We start from the raw sequence: 17313 nt of genomic DNA, 5'->3' as shown, positions 1-17313 counted from the left end.
CTATGAGAAAGAAAAAAGACAGTTGTTTTTTTGTCAGTCTAGCATTGCCACTAATTTTACATTGTGTATGCGATAGATCTGTTTGTGTCTATTTACTAAACATGCTGTGAAACTAATAGTATAATATTAATATAATATGAAATTGTTTATATAATTAATCATCTTTCTCATTAATGCTCAGGTTGGCTGTGTTCGGCTGCTGATTTGCTATTTTTGTGACTGCTAAATGAGTACAAAATAGGAATGGGTGATGAGTAAGTTAAATTAACAATTAAAAAGTTACCTATGCAATTTTTATGTACATTGATTGTGAAAAAAAAAAATGTAACGGTCAAAATGTACTGTAATTATAATAACAGAATACCCTGTACTCACTATGTGAGCTCAAGTGCATCTCCAGAGCACGTGGGTTGCTGAAGCTCTTGTTGCATTGTGGGAAAGGGCAGATACTGGGAGTTTGGTGGGAATTGGCATCAGTCTCTTCTGGGACATTATCTGGTTCCCTCTGCCGCCCGCTGCAGTAATACATCAGGTGGGCCTGAAGGTTCCTCTCACTCCTGTACCATATCCCACATGCTTTACAGGGGAAGATGTCCTCTGAAACACAGATGCAAGCATGTAAACTATATTAATTTGTTTATTTTTACATAATATTATGTTTTTATTGTTTGTTTAATGCCATTCATTATATAGTTATTGCCAATTGTATTTATTAATGAAATTCTCATCATTTGGCTATGGAATTGTATTTCTTTTTCCTTTTCATCTGTTCTTCAGTAGTGGAACTGGAATGGTGGAATTGTGCAATTCCTTAATCCCATCCCTATAGGGATATATCAGAAGGGGCATTAGGAGTGTTTGGGACGGCTGTAAGTCAGTTCATATTTACGGCTGATGGAAGAAGATGCAGAAGTTACTCAAATAGTCTAATAAAATGGTTTTAAATAACAATTCTGCTGTGATGTTGCATGGCAACAGAGATGATTCCAGTAGGCTTGTGCCCTTTCCTCAAGGGCAAATGAAAACACTGCACCATCTGCTAGCAGCATCTTCTGTGTCAAGCTGAACTCCAGACCTCACTGATAAAGTCAACAAACAAAGTATTTGCAAATGGCTTGAATTTTGCAATTACAAGGTTGGTCAGAGTCCAGACATGTTTACTGTACCCCTAAACGGAAGGGCAGAACATCTTGTTCCTCCAGTAGAGGTTAATCTCTGAATAACTACCGCATACTCTGTTTTCAGTGTAGTTTGTTCTGAACTGGCTCAAATGATCGGTTGGAGTGCTTAACGGTGCAGCGCCGGAACAGGTGAAACCCCATATGCAATATTGGGGCCAAGTTTTACGGCAAGACCAAACCCTACAGCTTTATAGTACAAGTACATTGACAGTTATTAGTCTTGATTCGACACATACATGTTTATGATGCCTGTGGGCAGTTATTGAGTTTTGAGTGTAAACAGAAAGAGTTGACTAAACCTACTGTTGACAATAGCTGTAGGTAATATGGAGGCCATGGCAGCTTGCTGGGGCAGGAGCTGGATGGTGTCCAGGAGGCGTGCTGGGTACATGCCCTCACCGAGAGACATGTGATTGACCGCCTGCAATCGAGAGTCAAAGTCCACTGCGAATGCCACCAGCTCCTCGCCTTCCATCATGTTCTTGGTAGTGGTGCACCACAACTGACCACCTGTGTGACAGAGAATAATAGACACATCATTACTGCTGCATTTAGCCACTTCAGTTTAAAATGTATGCAAACGTTTTTCTTGTAAAAGTAGTTAGATCATTGTTATGATGCATTTATATTAAGATTTTTGCTGCTTGTTCAAATTTGTAACAGTTCTTAAACATTTTGTCACAAAATTCATTGTTAAATCTACTTAAATTTGTAAAATGGAAGATAACTTAATCATTTTGTGTTGGGACTACATTAATCATTTTTGTTGACATAACTACCTGGGCAGTGGATCTGTAGTTCCCAGCATGCTTTGCATGGGACTGAATTAGGAGAGTAAATTTTGAAATTAAGTGTTATTATATAGGTTTTTCAGTAAAGAGTTCAGTTATGTTTTTGAGTTTTGAGGTCACCATTGTGCAGAAGAGTGGTGGTGTGCTTATGCTGTGGGTGGTTACATGATGACCATGATTTGTGTTGTTTCACTCAATAAGGAATAACTGCAAATGCCAGTTTTGAGATCAGCCTCTTCTTACTTGCTCATACTTTATGTTTTATATAATTATAAACAAAATTGTCTATAGCATATTAACATACTAGTTTCCTATGTCATACATAACTTTTGCAAGTTAGGAACTTAAATTTATTAAGTTGGTTCAACAAAATGTAACAAAATAAACACTATTCTTTTGAACTTTCTATTTATCACATAATCTTTGAAAAAAATGTATCATGGTTTCCAGGTTTTAACAATGATAATAATAAGAAATGTTTCTTGAGCAGCATAATCAGCATCTGGAGGATCATGTGACACTGCTGAAAATTCAGCTTTGCATTCACAGAAATAAATAGCATTTTAAAATATCTTAAAATAGAAAACTGAAAATTGTGATTTTTTATTATACATTTTCACATTGAATTGTATTTTTTCCCCCATCAAATGCTAATTTTACTTTATCTGGAAATTATACCGGAAACTCCAAGACAGCCATAAATTCATAAACACTTTTGCAGTAAAACATTACTGACAGCCAGACAGCAATACTGGGTAAAAATGGTGAGAGTTTGGGGAGGTACAATTTGTCCAATTAATGGAAGACGGGGATTGGGTTTAAAAAAAAAAAATCACTCTTTTTGGGTGGTGATGTTACACACTTTAGCTTTAATTAATCATGTTGCTTTAAAAGGCATGGTATATCTTTAAGGTCTACTGCACATCTAACATTTGGAGTTCAGATCAAACATTCTGCTTGATCATTTTAAATATACTCAGAGTAGACAGGAAAAGAAAAGCAGGGAGGGATAGATGGAAGTCAGTGGAAGGGGTTTAAGCTCAGATAGCATTTATCTTCACACACGGAAGGATTTCAGCCACACTTCATTTGCCATTCAAGAGATTAAAGTTTTAAAAATGACTATTTACAAAAAATCTGGCTTCCGAGATAACAACAAACCATGATACGCAGATGCTAAATGGCAGAATTAGGACATTGTTTCAGTAGGGAAGCTGGACAATTAATTAAAGCTCTCTGTTAGCTCTCAAACACACTGACTGAGCTTCAGAGGGGAAGATGAGCTGTGCTTTCAGACCAGCTGTTGGGAGGAAAGGTAATGAGAGAAAAACAGGAAGGGAATGTAATTCCTGAATTTAGGAAAATTTACAAAAGGCAAACATAAACACTGACCCACTGACTAACTACTTTGCTGGTCAGGTTGACTAATAAAAACAAGTAGTCGTGCAAAATCTAATCAGCAGTGTTGGGTGTAACGCATTACAAGTAACGGATTGGTTTTCAAATATGCTACGCAAGTTACCTTGTTTTCCTATTTATTGACTGACAGCACTCCTGTCCTCACGTTGAGAGAAGTGCAGAGGCGTTGTGTGCGCTGTGTAAACATGGTTATTGTAGTTCTACACTAAATGTGAGTAGGCACATCTCACCAGCACAAAAACAGATTTAGTATTCCTCAAAATGAATAAATGCAAACTCATGATGCAAACCTGCACTAATTAAATGTTAAATTACTCAAATATACTTTATGTATTTAAACTCACTTTATTAAGCAATGTCTTTGCTGCTGACCTTCGATGATCCAATTCAACCATACTAATAAGCAAAAATGACCACGTTTGTCTTTATTTTTATTTATTGCTGAAGTAAGAATGTTGCACTTTATGAATGTTGGACTCCTGCGTGCTATTCTTCTGTAATCCAGAATGTTTATTCTGGAGGTTTATTTGAGCTGCGCCCTCTACTGTACAGGCGTGAATTTGCATTTCCTTTAGCCTGAATCATTTCACTTTTGGTGAGAAAGGGCTTTTACATTTAGCCAAAAATAGATTTGTTATTTAAAAAAAACAAGAAAGCCCAGCCTATAGGTGAGAAAAATGTATGTAAAGGCAACGCAACACATTTTCATAAAAAGTAACTAAAGCAGTTAGTTACTTTTTTAGTTACCGGTACTTTTTTATTGTAATGCATTACTTTTAAAAGTAACTTTCCCCAACACTGCTAATCAGTACAAATTTTCACAAGTTGGAATCTTAGGTCAGACTGTTGACAGTCAAATCGTTGAATAATCACTGTAATGTTCTATTTTTCAGGGGTGCTCAAAAATGAAAGATATCATAGAATCAGATCAGATATATAAAAAGAAATAAAGTTAGTGAATGAAATGGCTTTCTAACACAGGCACTGACTGCGAAAGCTTCAGTGTGTTAAAAAAATGCGCGACTGCTGCCAGAAAGAGCAGCTTATCAACGTGTGGATCTGCAGCGGGGAGACACGCTCTTCAGACGGGTCCTCTTCATCAGCGGGATCCTGTCACACACCACACACTGCCTGGAGAGGCTCTCTCGTTCCTTATCTCCTAATTAAAATAACAAAAACTACCGTCGCCATCAGCGCAGATCAAAACTGTCACCTGCAACAGCAGGAGGGCGCAGGTCACCTCTGCCTGCTCAATACTGCTGGAAGTTGCATGAAGAACTCATTACTTGCACTAGAAAAGAAGCCAGAATGTGATGTATGCAGGGTGCCACAACCGCTGCGGCATTGTGGGATGGCCAGTTTCAACATCTCAAAGCGAATCACTGACAAACTTCGACTGCCCAGAAATAAGGTGTAGTAAGAATCAGAAAGATATTAGTGTTACAGTCATGTCCTTCTCCGATGAAGATGTTTTTGAGGCTGCAAGTTTATGATTTACAGCAGAGGTTTTCAACTGATTTTGCTTCAGGTTCTAGAACAACTCCAAAAACCGTATCATAAAACTTTTGTTTTAGTATTATTTAAACAAAATGATAGTATTTATTAATATTTTGAATGAGCTTTTATTTTTATGTATTCAGTTTATTTTAGTTTAAATAATTTTAAGTTGTATTTTTTTAAAGATTTAAAATGTTTATTTTTATATCAGTTTTCTTTTTAATTTAAGTAATTTTAAGTTTTATTTATTTATTTATTTTAGTTTATGTATTTTTCAGTTTTAGTAATTTAGTGCTTTTGTCATTTTTTGTTTTGAAAAATGTTTTTTTTAATTAAAGTCCCCGTGAACCGGAAGATGCAAACGACTTTTCTCCAGTGTTGTGACGTATTTCCCAGTGAAAGGGAATATTGAACAGAGGGCAGGGTTTTACTCTAGCGCTCCTCCTCTCCATCTCTCGCTCATAACAGACTAACGGTTTGAGGGGAGTGGTTAGGCGTTTCCCAACCCAAGTCCTCAAACCTACGTCATCGGAGAAGGTCCTCCAATGCAGAGGGGAGGGGCATTTTCAGATTTTGATTAAAGATTACGAAGCCAAAAAACTTTTTTGTGTGGATTGACTTGCATGGATGAATTGTTCACCACAAAACGATCAATTTAGGCAAACAAAGTAAATATGGTCAATTTTGATTTCATGTGGACTTTAAGCTTTATTTTATTTTGTTATTCAACTGAAACTTATTTCATTTCAGTTAGTTGCCAACATTTCTAATTTTTGCTAAAGTTTTTCCATATATATATATATACATATATAATTGAATGAGTTTTAATCATTTCTAGTTTTAGTTAATAAAAATACTGCATCATAAAAAACAATGAATATGCTTCAATACCATTAATATTAATAATCAATAATAGTATACCATGCATTGCATAGACACAACAAATGCTAAATGATCATAATGGCATTTAAAAAAATAGTTCCTACATATCTCTAAATTCTGAAGTTTTCATGACTTTGAGTCAAAACACTTTACACTGGATGGAAGACCCATGACTTCAACAAAAGATATGGGGAAATGTTTTCTCCTCCCTATTAAAAGCTATTATGCCTATTTATTCTGCTATTAATACATGATTAAATGGTACATGATTATACATTCAATTATTAGCATTTAGCATTTTTCCCCCCAACTGAAGAATATACCTGCAACACACTGCTGCCCGTTATCATCTTAGAAATAAAAGCTTTGCATTTTTAATCCAATTTTGTGAAAAATGTTATGGCAACACATGCACACACGCATGCACACATTGTTGTACTTCATATTTTTGGCAAATGCAGTAGAAAATTTGCTTTCTGCACAATGTCTACTTAATAAAGTAGCAACAGTAAGAGTAGTATTCTATTATTCCATGTCAAACAAAACCTAACTTCATCATGCAGTGTGCTCGAACCCTTCGCAGGTACAGTACAGCATGGGAGATCAGGCCAGCGTTTCCAACTCAAGTCGCTCGCAGGGTCAAAAAGTCAAACTTAAAGAACAACCACAGTTCAGATGGAGACTTCCTGTCTGTGCCATTGTAAGTTCACACACTGAAATGCACAGGTCGATGGGCAGCCCTAAAGTGAGAGACGCGGGACCCTCGGTGAAAAGCGTAGCCAGCGCGGTGCTGCTTTCGCCTGTGAGCTGTCTGAAGGCAGCAGAAGGCCTTTGTGCCGCGGCCAACGCAGTCGCAATGAAGCCTATTGTCTCCATCCTCCTGCAGCGCACCTGATAAAAGAATAAAGAACTATGACATATTCCAAAAACAATGGAGGAATTAAGGACACACAATACGCCAGCTGCTTCATTAAAACAATCAAAACCCGGTATCCTGTACATAGTCCAGATAACTTAAAAAAAAAAAGCTTCTTTTCATACAATCTCGCGGTATAGAATCCTCTAGCGCAGGCTCGTCCTCGCGGCCCAAACTCCCCCCTCGTTCGCACTAATGATGCTTTTAAACACTTACCTAAAGATGTTCACATAAAGGAATTACAGGGGGGTTCAGAATTATGCAATTACATGTGTAAGTCCATGCCGCTCTAATCAAACACACCAGGATGAGCCGTCGTCTGAAAGCCTCAAAAGGCACCTAATGCAGGGCACGAGCACTTTGAATGATCACTTTAAAAGATCGACCGTGTTGTAAAAGCACAAAACAAGCCTTTCTAGCGCTCGTTTGCTGTCTCTTTCCGTCTTTTTGTGGCAAAAGCCGACAGAAGGGTTTGCTAATGAACTGGCCGGAGGACAGCTACTCAAATGTTTGCATGTGTAAACAGTAGAAGACTTTAATAGTTTGCTGTAAAATGCATAGTTAAACATATCTGTGTTTGTTTCTCCCATCTGTCCAGACAAAAGGCTGCATCGGAGGCCGTGACGGAAGCGTGGAGCGCAAATCTCAACGCTACGCCAAAAACGACACTGCCAAAAAACAAATCTGGGGCAAAGGAAGGCAAATGCATCCTTTATATTTTGTGTCAATAATGGTGTATTTGATGTGTAAATTGCGTCTTCGTTCCAGAAAGATCAGGCGGCTTTTACCTTCAGACCTTCAGTACTTAATAATTCATTCACTACATGCAAAGCCAGAGCAAATAACAAAATATTCCACTAGCTCCTTTCTGTTAATATCTTCTGCATAAGGAACAACATGTAATTATGACTTTCTGTTCCTCTGCTTCTTTCCATAAGAACTGCAGGCTAATAAAAAACAAGTAAGAGAGCAGTGCTTAAATGGAGGGTGGCAACCTGATTAGACAGCAGGGAGAAAAAAACCAAACGAGTAATTGTGCATTATCAGCTATCAAAAGGAGATGAAATGCTTCTCACAACGCTATACTAGCAGGCAGAATGCACTAAGTTGCTAATAGTAAAAAAAAAAAATCTAATACCAACAAACAGCAAATAGTTTCTCATTTTGCCTCAGAAACAGATGTGGTAAATTAAAATCAAAAAATGAAAAAGAAACAATAATAGAGATGCTAAAGTGACCCACAACATGTTCTTGGTCTTAATGTCAGCGATTTACCACATGCAGTTATTTTACAATCCAATACATTCCCAAATGGATAAGATAAATCTTTCTAGTTGTGTTTCATTTGGAAATACATCAGAAGTAAAATGGGTTGCATGTCATGCTGACTTGGGTTCAGACTGAACTAAGTAGAGAGAGATGATCATACAGTATAGGCAGTGTTTGCTAACACTAGTTTTGAACTACACGTGAATGCACACTTACAGTTTGAACCTCAGTAATTATAAGAGCAAAAACACAACAAACCAATACAGCAAGTCCGTTAGTGATAAGCCATCACACTGATATGATTCTCTCAATGTCAACAATCACTGTGTATGGCCATAAGGGGGCACTGTTCACATACTGTAATACAGATCTGACCTACAGTATCAGAACTCTCTCTGCTCATCCCAAAACCACACGAGACCAAACACAGACACACAGCAACTTGTCCCTTCCTTGTTCCTCTTAAAAGTGAGTTCACTCCTTTGTAAGCATTTCAACTATTTCATTGTCTTACAGTATTTTCGGAAGCATACATTTCTTGCATCAGGAGAATTACTCAACACATGCTCACATTCTTTGTGCATGACACATTTGTGGAAGAGTTCAAGAAAATACAAATGACAGTTGTCATCATATAAAATGATAAAACATGTTATTAGTATTAGTAGTGTCATATAGTAGACTATATTCTCAATATTACATTTGCACAAAATTCCTGCTCAAATCAGTTCAGGTTTCCGATTATGAAATGCGTGTTCATAATACTGAATGAAGTCAAAATTTGATGTTTATTTAATGATTAAAAGCTGATTTTGACAAATCCCTTTAGAAGTACTTTTCATTTGCAGATTCGAGAATCACGCTGACAAAAGCTTTAATTTAGTGTTTAGAGCAACAGCTGTGATGTGAATTAGCATTATAAAAACACATCCGTTCATCAGTTTAACGCCAAGCCCAAACTCTGTTTGCACATCACATGAATGTTAAAAAAGCATTTATGGATGAAAAGCAAGCATCCCGCAGTGGAAAATGAATATATATTTGGCTTGAAATGACACATTTGTTTTGTACGTGCTTTTAATTATGAAAAATAAAAATAGAATTTGATCTGCTTTTCATCTTCAGCTCACTCGACTTGAAATACTCAAGGGTAAATGAGAGTGTTGAGCAAACATTCTCACCGAGATCAGCGCTCACTTCGTCAGGTTACCGCGTAATGGTTGCGGCTAGTCGACATGTGTTTACTGCGGCCCCCGCTGGGAGGGACACACACACGCCACCCGTCTTGACCATCAGCGTTAATGGGACGTCGCGGCTTCGTGGCAGCGGGGAGCGGTAGTGTTGAGTTGAGCGGCAGACCCCCAGCTGTGGTCGGTGGCCCGCTTCCCCTTCCCAGCATGCTCCACGCCGGGGAGCAGGTGAACGGCCGGGATCCAGCGGGACCGTTCTCTTCCAACATGGCTCCGTCCCCGTGCCACATGGGCCCGTGGACGCTTGCCCTCATGCAAATGCACGGCCTGCAAAAAATGGCTCCTTCTCCTCTTTGGAAACATCGACTGGCAATGACGTTTTTTCGTGGGAGATTGAGCCAGATTGATGCACCTGTCAACCATTTTGGAAGATGAAGGATCGCTGTGACATGGACAGATCGCAGGAAGAGAGCCTGACAAAGATGTCTCACAGTGATAATGCATTTTGGGACAAAGGGGCGTTTAAGGATAAGGCGTGTCATTTTTTATGATATTAATACAGTAAACAATTGAGACAGTGTTTGTCTGAACAATGGTGGACGAGAGTGGGGTTTGGGAACCTGTTTGAAGGCGAATTATTTTCGCAACTGTTTTGTTTTCTAAATGTGCAGAAAGACATCATCTACAATCTTACAGCGTAAAAAAATATGTTTCAAAGTTGTAAACAGAATATCACACCGCCCTGAATCATATTTGCTGAATGTAATCCAGTACTTGTTGCTTACTAATTTTGGAGTGCTGATTCCAAAAATAGTGCCTGTTTTGCTCTAGCACGTCACACTTTCTCTCAAAATATTATGTGGCTTTTGTAGCATTTTTGGTTTCGACGACCATCTGTGAGGTTTAAGAAGTCTTGTATTATCCCTTAATCACCAGAAAAACTGCCTTCCTCTGAGCCAATTCACAACTATTTGTTCAATTCTCAGACAATTTTCACATGCATGACATTATTTTATGCCTAATCCTAATTGCAAGGTAAGAATTATGGCCAGTGACAGAAGAAAATGCAAATATGATTACATATTGTTTTACAATTGAATACAAATATGTTTTACTACATCCAAATGACAGATTTTGTGCGAAAACGGTTATTTATAAACTTGCGTTCATGGACATTAAATGGATTTCACTCCTTTGCAGATTGTAATTTAAAAGATATATTTTGAAAACTGAAAACAAAAACTTTTGACATTTGACTGCTTTTGTTATTTTGTGCAATACATACATTTGACCTACAGTACCAGTCAAAAGTCTTAGATCGGTAAGATTTTTAATGTTTTTAAAAGAAGTCTGTTCTGCTCACCAAGGCTGCATTTATTTGAATCAAAATACAAAAAACAAACAAACAGAAAACAGTTATTTTAAATGGTCATAATATTTAACAATATTACTGTTTTTTTGTATTTTTTATTCAAATAAATGCAGCCTTGGTGAGCAGAAGAGACTTCTTTTAAAAATATTAAAAATCTTACTAATCCAAAGGTTTAATACAGGGCTGTGTTATTGAAGTACCTTTTACAAGAAAACACCATTTCATTCTTTTTTGCCTTTCAGTGTTACTTGCTATTTCTTTGTAAATGTTTGTAAAATAATTTCCTGACAGAAAATTGCTTGTACACCAAATTTTTTTCAGTGTACCTGAGAAACCCGAACTGCTTGCACCGTAACCCTTCTGTAATTCCACATATTGTGCAAAGCGCAAGCTAATTACGTCCTCCGTCGCTTCGAGCATCTGAAATAAACATTCAGCGGCTAAAGGATCTAATTGCGTTTGTCGGCTGGTGCGGAGGGAGGACACTGCTGCCCTTGCACAGTGCCATGCTGTCGTCCTGGCACGGCCTGTCCACTGCCCCAGGTACTGCCATACGGCCATCTGGAGCTGACATCTGTCTCTCTATTGATCATAAGGGTTTAGCACTTGATCAAACAGACTGCGACAGGAAATTGCTCTTTTCCCCACAGTAAAGGTGGGCGGCAGGCACGAGGGTAATAGAGTGGAACAGATTCGCTGGGTCTCACCGCAGCACACACCAGCCCTGGCATCCACAGCAAACGTGGAACGGGCACTGGTGGGAACGCTGTGCCAGGACGTGCCCACTTCAGCTGGTGTGCGTGTGTTTGCGGCAAGACGCTGATCCCAGGAGAAGAAATAAAGCGGTAAAGGGACTGTTTTAAAATGAAAATCCTACGGCATCATTAAAACTTCTCGATATGCGTTGAAAGGCTTCACTTCGCAGCACACTTTTGGAAAATGACACAAAAACGGCAAAAGGGTTTGGAAAGGTGTCAAAAACAAACCCAAATATATCCCAAAAATATTTACAGGGATAAATGTGCCAGATGGGGACCGCTCTGCTTTTTTTCAGAAGCAAACATACTCTGTGATTCAGGATATGCTGAATACAGGAACATTTTAATGAGCGCGAAACATCTGCTAAACTCCTCGTGCTAGTCCAGTGAACCACTTCTGCACAAGACTCAACATTTCATTATATTTATACAGATTGCATCTTTTTAGCAGCACAAAACACAACGATTAATATGTTATTAGAAAAGAAATTCATTTCTTATGAATTGTCATTATTTGCTTTATATACACTGGCTCCAAAAGTATTTGGACATGCTTAAAAAACAGCGGAATCATTGCATTATATAAGGGATTAGGGATAGGTTCAGGGTTAGTACCTAGTTATTACCCAGTTATTGCAATTACATATTTACATGCAGAACAGGGCTGTAAAATAAAATGCTACTACATTATTTATTATAGAGGAAGAAGCAAAAAGCTTTGCAAAAAAAGTTAGTCAGGCTTTGATCAATTGTTGATCAAAATGAAAACAAAGCTTTTAAATTTGACAGGCACTGCAAATGTAAAAACATGAGCGATGAATTCATGCCAATGTGACAAAAATATGTTAGGTCCAAAAATGTATAGCAGTGCTTCAGTGTAAATCATATAATATTTCATATATGGTTATAAAACACACTTTATACATGTGCTGAGGTCGCATTTCCCCCAGCCAATCGCAGTCGTGTCACTATGACATTTTGTTTGTGCATGTAATTCGGTTCATGTTAAGTTTGTGATTCACCCCTCCTCTTCCTGCCCCTCATTTCTCCTTCCCGCCGCTGATTAAACCTGCGACCGTCCCCCGTCTCGCATTTCCATTCAATCTCAGGGCACCGAAAGCCAGATGCACAAGGTGCTTCACTTTTGCAGCTTCGCAAAGAGAGAGAGAGAGAGAGAGAGAGAGAGAGAGAGAGAGAGAGAGAGAGAGAGAGAGAGAGAGAGAGTCCTGTAGCCCAAGGAAGAACAAGTTGAAAGTGCGAAGGAGGAGAAAAAAAATATGACCAGGGGATGTGATAAAAAATTATCAGCGAGTATGTTTTCCTGTTTGGTTTTAATCTACATTTAATTAAATTCTTATCTGCTGTGTGCTTATGGCTGCATTTGAATGGCACGACTGCATTCATTATGAATGGTAAAATTGAACTTGGCGCATTGTGTGTGGCCTAATAAAGCAACAAGGCTCACTGCGGTGCATGCAGGAGAAATCAAGTCAATTAAGATGCTCTTTAAATTACCACTGTATCAAAACAAGGAGCGCCACATGCTCCATAATAGAATCCTGACAGGCAGAATTCAAACAGTTACTGTGTTTAATATACAGGTACATCAGCCCGTCGCATGAGCCCGTCCCGCCCTGAGGGCCCAGATTTACTGGCCCAAGAGGGACCGAAATAGGGTCATTACATAGAGAGGTCAAATGAAATATATTTGTATACAATCCCAGACTAACAAGATGTTAAAATACTTCTCCTGTGCCAGCTTAATAAGTAGGCAATTTGTAGACTGATTCCCTGAGAAAAGTGTGAACACTGTGACACTATCAAAACATTGCTGTGTTTATTTGAGTTGATCCCGACTAGCAACACTGGCTCAACCAATAGGGTGAGTTTAGGGCGGGACTATAAGTTTGTTGTCCTTTTGACCTCTACATATTTATCAAAGAATCCTGAAAAATTAAGCAGTACAACAGTTTTCAACATTGATAATAACAAAGAAATGTTTCTTGAGCAGCAAATCGGCATATTAGAATGATTTCTGAAGGATCATGTGACACTGAAGACTGGAGTAACGATGCTGAAAATTCAGCTTTGTATCACAGGAATAAATTACATTTTAAAATATATTCAAATAGAAAACAGCTCTTTTAAATTGTAATATAACAATGTTTATGCTTTTACTGTATTTTCCAAATGTCCCAAATTGAGCTCAGTTTTGCCAAGACACTAACATCTGCATTCAAAAGTCAGATCCCAATGTAAACTCAAACATTTCTCATAAAATTCACCCTGCTGCCTACATTAATCTTACAGCTCAACACTTTTCTTAAATGTGACCCTGGATCACAAAACCAGTCACAAGTCGCACGGGTATATTTGCCAACAATGCATTGTATGGTTCAAAATGATCGATTTTTCTTTAATGCCAAAAATCATTAGGCTATTAATCATGTTCCATGAAGATATTTAGTAAATTTCCTAGCGTAAATATATAAAACATTTATTTTTATGAGTGAATGCAGCACAATCACGAACATAAATGGACAACTTTAAAGGAGATTTTCTCAATGTTTCGATTTTCTTGCACCCTCAGATTCCAGATCTTCAAATAGTTGTATCTCGGCCAAATATTGTCCTAACAAACCATACACCAATGGAAAGCTTATTTATTCAGCTTTCAGATTATGTATAAATCTTAATTTCAGAAAATTGACCCATGTGACTATTTTGTGGTCCAGGGTCAAAAATGTCAACAATTATTTCATCAGTGTCTATTTATGTTTCTCTGAAGGAATTTTAGGAGAAAAAAGTTATATAAAGGCTGATACTTAATTGAAACATAATCAAACTCAATTATATCCCCTGAGAAAAACAAAATACCGGTGATGGGACAATAATCATAGACCCTAAGTATGTTCACAGACCTCGTTATAAAGAAAGCAGACATGCATGTGCTGCATTGAAAAGGTTGCAGTGATATACACTAATGCCTTTGACGAAGAGCAGGATTTGCAGGATTCCATACGGCAGAGAGCAATTCATCAGAGGAAGGACAGAATGAGAGTGTCACAACGCAGACGCTACAGTCATACCTGCCAAAATCCTTAAATTCAGATCAGGCCTTTGCATGTGTGTGTGTGTGAGAGAGAGAGAGATGAATGGCCGTGGTGCGTTGCAGAGGGATCGCGACAGATAATCGCGTCTCTCTCGAGCGGCGGAGAGCTCAGATCTGCTCTTTTAAAATAATGTCGAGGGAGTAAAGTGTTTCCAAAAGCCCCTGCGTGCAGGTTATCTTGGGCATTCTGTGTTTGCCGTTTAAATCTTAACGGGACACGAGCAGGTGCGGAGAGCAAATACATCTGGAGTGGATAGGAACTGGAGTGGAAATGTTGTTGCAGAGGAGGGAAAGATTAGCTGTCGCATTGGGCCTACGGAGATGAAAGTCTCTTCCCATGGCTTTTATTCCCTCCACATAAAGGAGGAGAGAAAACGGTGGTGAAAAAAAAAAAAAAAAAACTATGAAATGTGCAGCACACCTTGTACAACTCAATTTTATGATGTCCATTACCTCACTTCCACCATCACGCTGTCTGCACAAACGTCACTGGATTTCCTATCAGTGTTGGGGAGTTAAGGCCCGTTCACACTAAGGATAATAACTATAAAGGTTAATATATAGTTCTAAAGATCGTTGTAAATATAAAAGAATATCAGAGTAATAGTAGTAATAGCACAGAGAAACAATATTTTTGGAAACGATAAGCGGATGAGCGATAAAAACATTGACAGTCAATCAGAATCCTGCTTTAAAGAGCTTGAGCATTTGAGCTTGAGGGGATAAGTACATACACTGTATTTTCATGCAACAGTAGCTTCAACATTGTTAGCTTTTTGTTAGCAGCTTGTATAGTTGCATACTTAAAATCACGAGTAGCTTATACCTTGGCAAGCAGTGGTAAAGTAGCTTCCACAACACCAGCATGAAGTGAAGTCTTGCAGATACACTGCCTTCATCCAACCACAATTCAAAAGAACTTTATTTATGCTGCCATTTAAATATGACTAGGGTCAAATACATAAATCTCCCAGGCTCTTTAATGACAGTGGATTGTAGATTGCTCTTTTGTTTATCTTTTAAACGAACACACGCACACACACACGTGCAACATGCCAGTCTGTGGCGGTTGCGTTTGATATGCTGTCTGAATGATTCATTTAGCTCACGGTTTCAATTGTCTCTGTAATTGACCGCCGGCACTGGCACGTGACATCATAACCCGTACGTTATCTGCGCAGTGGCCCCGTTCGGGCGGCGTTGAACAGCGGGTCTGTGAACTTCTCACGCTTGATGGCAGAGTCTGAAAATTAACCCAACTTCTCATTATCATCATAAAGCATTTCTTCAGTGACAGCATGACACCTGCAACCTTCATTTGCACATGCTAAAACAATGCAAAATGGCCAGTGTTTTTTATTTTTGCAGCTAATGTATGCATTTCAAACAGAATATTCATTTTTGAGCATCAAACCCATGTCTGGGATTATGACTGCTAAACTTATGGGTAGTAGTCATATTATACTCTTAGAAAGCTGACATGTCCTGCAACGTGTCATGCCATACTATAACTAAAACCAACAGCATTTTGCCATTTTTTTTCTTTATACAAAGTCTTCAAAAACATTATTTATTAATATACAATAGGGTTGTAACGGTATAACGGTTTATCACGGTATGAACATGTACGATTATCATATTGTGCACATTTGCTTATCTACGGTATATATATATCAGATGGAGAATCTCACTTGCGCATAAGGAACTTCTCAACTTGCTTCAAAAAGCTTCAAATCACACAGAATAGTCACCGATGCTACAATAAATTTCAGACTTTTACAAAATCTAGTTGACCAGTCAAGGTGTTCGCAGAATGATCTAGTCTGCAGTTATTTGGGTACAGTGTATAAAACAACAAAAAAAAAACGTCAAATTTGAAGTCTCGAAATATGCAAATGGTGGCCTGCTTTTGTCTTGTAGAGTTCGCTTGGCCTTATAAGACACCCCAACTCCTGCCAAATCCGGCGCTCGGAATACATTTAGTTCTTCTAATTTTAATTTAAATATGGATATTTGTGGACAGCCACTGGTGCGGGTAACACACTGCCGTTATTCGCAGACTCTTTCTCTGGCTGGCTGAGCTAAGCAGGTTTAGAAGGACACTCTCCAATGAGACGAGCCGGAGACTTTGGCAGGAGCGTCACAGCAGTCCAGTTATCCTCCGAGAAACTCTCCGGGCCCACTGTGATGCGTGCGGCCTGGATTTATCGATCGGTTCCACCGACTACAGAGCATCAGTGCGTCAACCCCGAATCCGGGACCATGGTTTGAGTCCGGACGCCCCCCACACTTCATTAACGGCCCTTTGACAGGCCACGGCACTAATGCGGCCTTAATCTGCTCCAAATCACTCTAAATGTCAAGCTTGGGCAGGGGACTTCTGGCTGAATGCACCAAGCGCTTAGCGGACGACACGCTCGCCCCGAAGCCTTGCCGCCACCACCACCACTGAAAAAAACCCCTCCGAGCCTCTGATCTGAAGTCATTTCTGCTTTCAACTTTTTGTTTCAGTGCAGCATTAACAAGCACTTTTAAACAACATCTCTAGCTGAAGGAGAGAAAGGGAGAGAGAGAGAGACTAGGGCTGTTTATTAATAATCGAGTTGTGGAATGTTATCAGCCCGCACACAATCCGACCAATAGTTTGCCCTGATGGTAGCTGGGTTCCTCATTAGCTGAACATATTTAATCCAGAAGTTTCTTATCAAATGTCACACCTGCATCTCCAAATGGCATTTCCACATTCAGTGGCATGTATTTGGGAGATGACGCTCCAAGGTGCTTTACGGAGATTAAGCGGCAGAGAGAGTGAGAGCTTATTTTATCATTTAGCGGGTCTGGAATGAATCCAAGGAGTTTTTGTCTTGTTGTTGTAATTAGAAAGCCTTTTAAGTGATAACGGCTGCATAGGAATATGAATATGGAG

General features: G+C 38.8%; 1 protein-coding gene and 1 long non-coding RNA gene across 7 annotated transcripts in view; one reads left to right on the top strand and one right to left on the bottom strand.

Moving 5' to 3' along the window:
- LOC307171843 overlaps positions 1-5353 on the top strand; it is a 77499-nt gene extending 72146 nt beyond the window's left edge. The window contains exon 2 of the long non-coding RNA XR_013823607.1: positions 5227-5353. This is a non-coding gene — a long non-coding RNA (uncharacterized lncRNA). The remainder of the gene's footprint in view (positions 1-5226) is intronic.
- Positions 1-17313, bottom strand: part of zfpm2a (zinc finger protein, FOG family member 2a) — a 212887-nt gene that overhangs the window by 3590 nt on the left and 191984 nt on the right. For all 6 annotated transcript variants that reach the window (XM_079893740.1, XM_079893741.1, XM_079893743.1 and 3 more), the window contains 2 exons: positions 1485-1691; positions 376-597 (listed from right to left, as the gene is read on the bottom strand). In XM_079893740.1, the coding sequence (XP_079749866.1) occupies positions 376-597; positions 1485-1691 (429 nt within the window). The remainder of the gene's footprint in view (positions 1-375; positions 598-1484; positions 1692-17313) is intronic.

The sequence above is a fragment of the Squalius cephalus genome (assembly GCF_949319135.1).
Source record: "Squalius cephalus genome assembly, chromosome: 15".
Classification (NCBI taxonomy): Eukaryota; Metazoa; Chordata; class Actinopteri; order Cypriniformes; family Leuciscidae; genus Squalius; species Squalius cephalus.
This window is presented reverse-complemented; position numbering and strand designations above follow the sequence as displayed.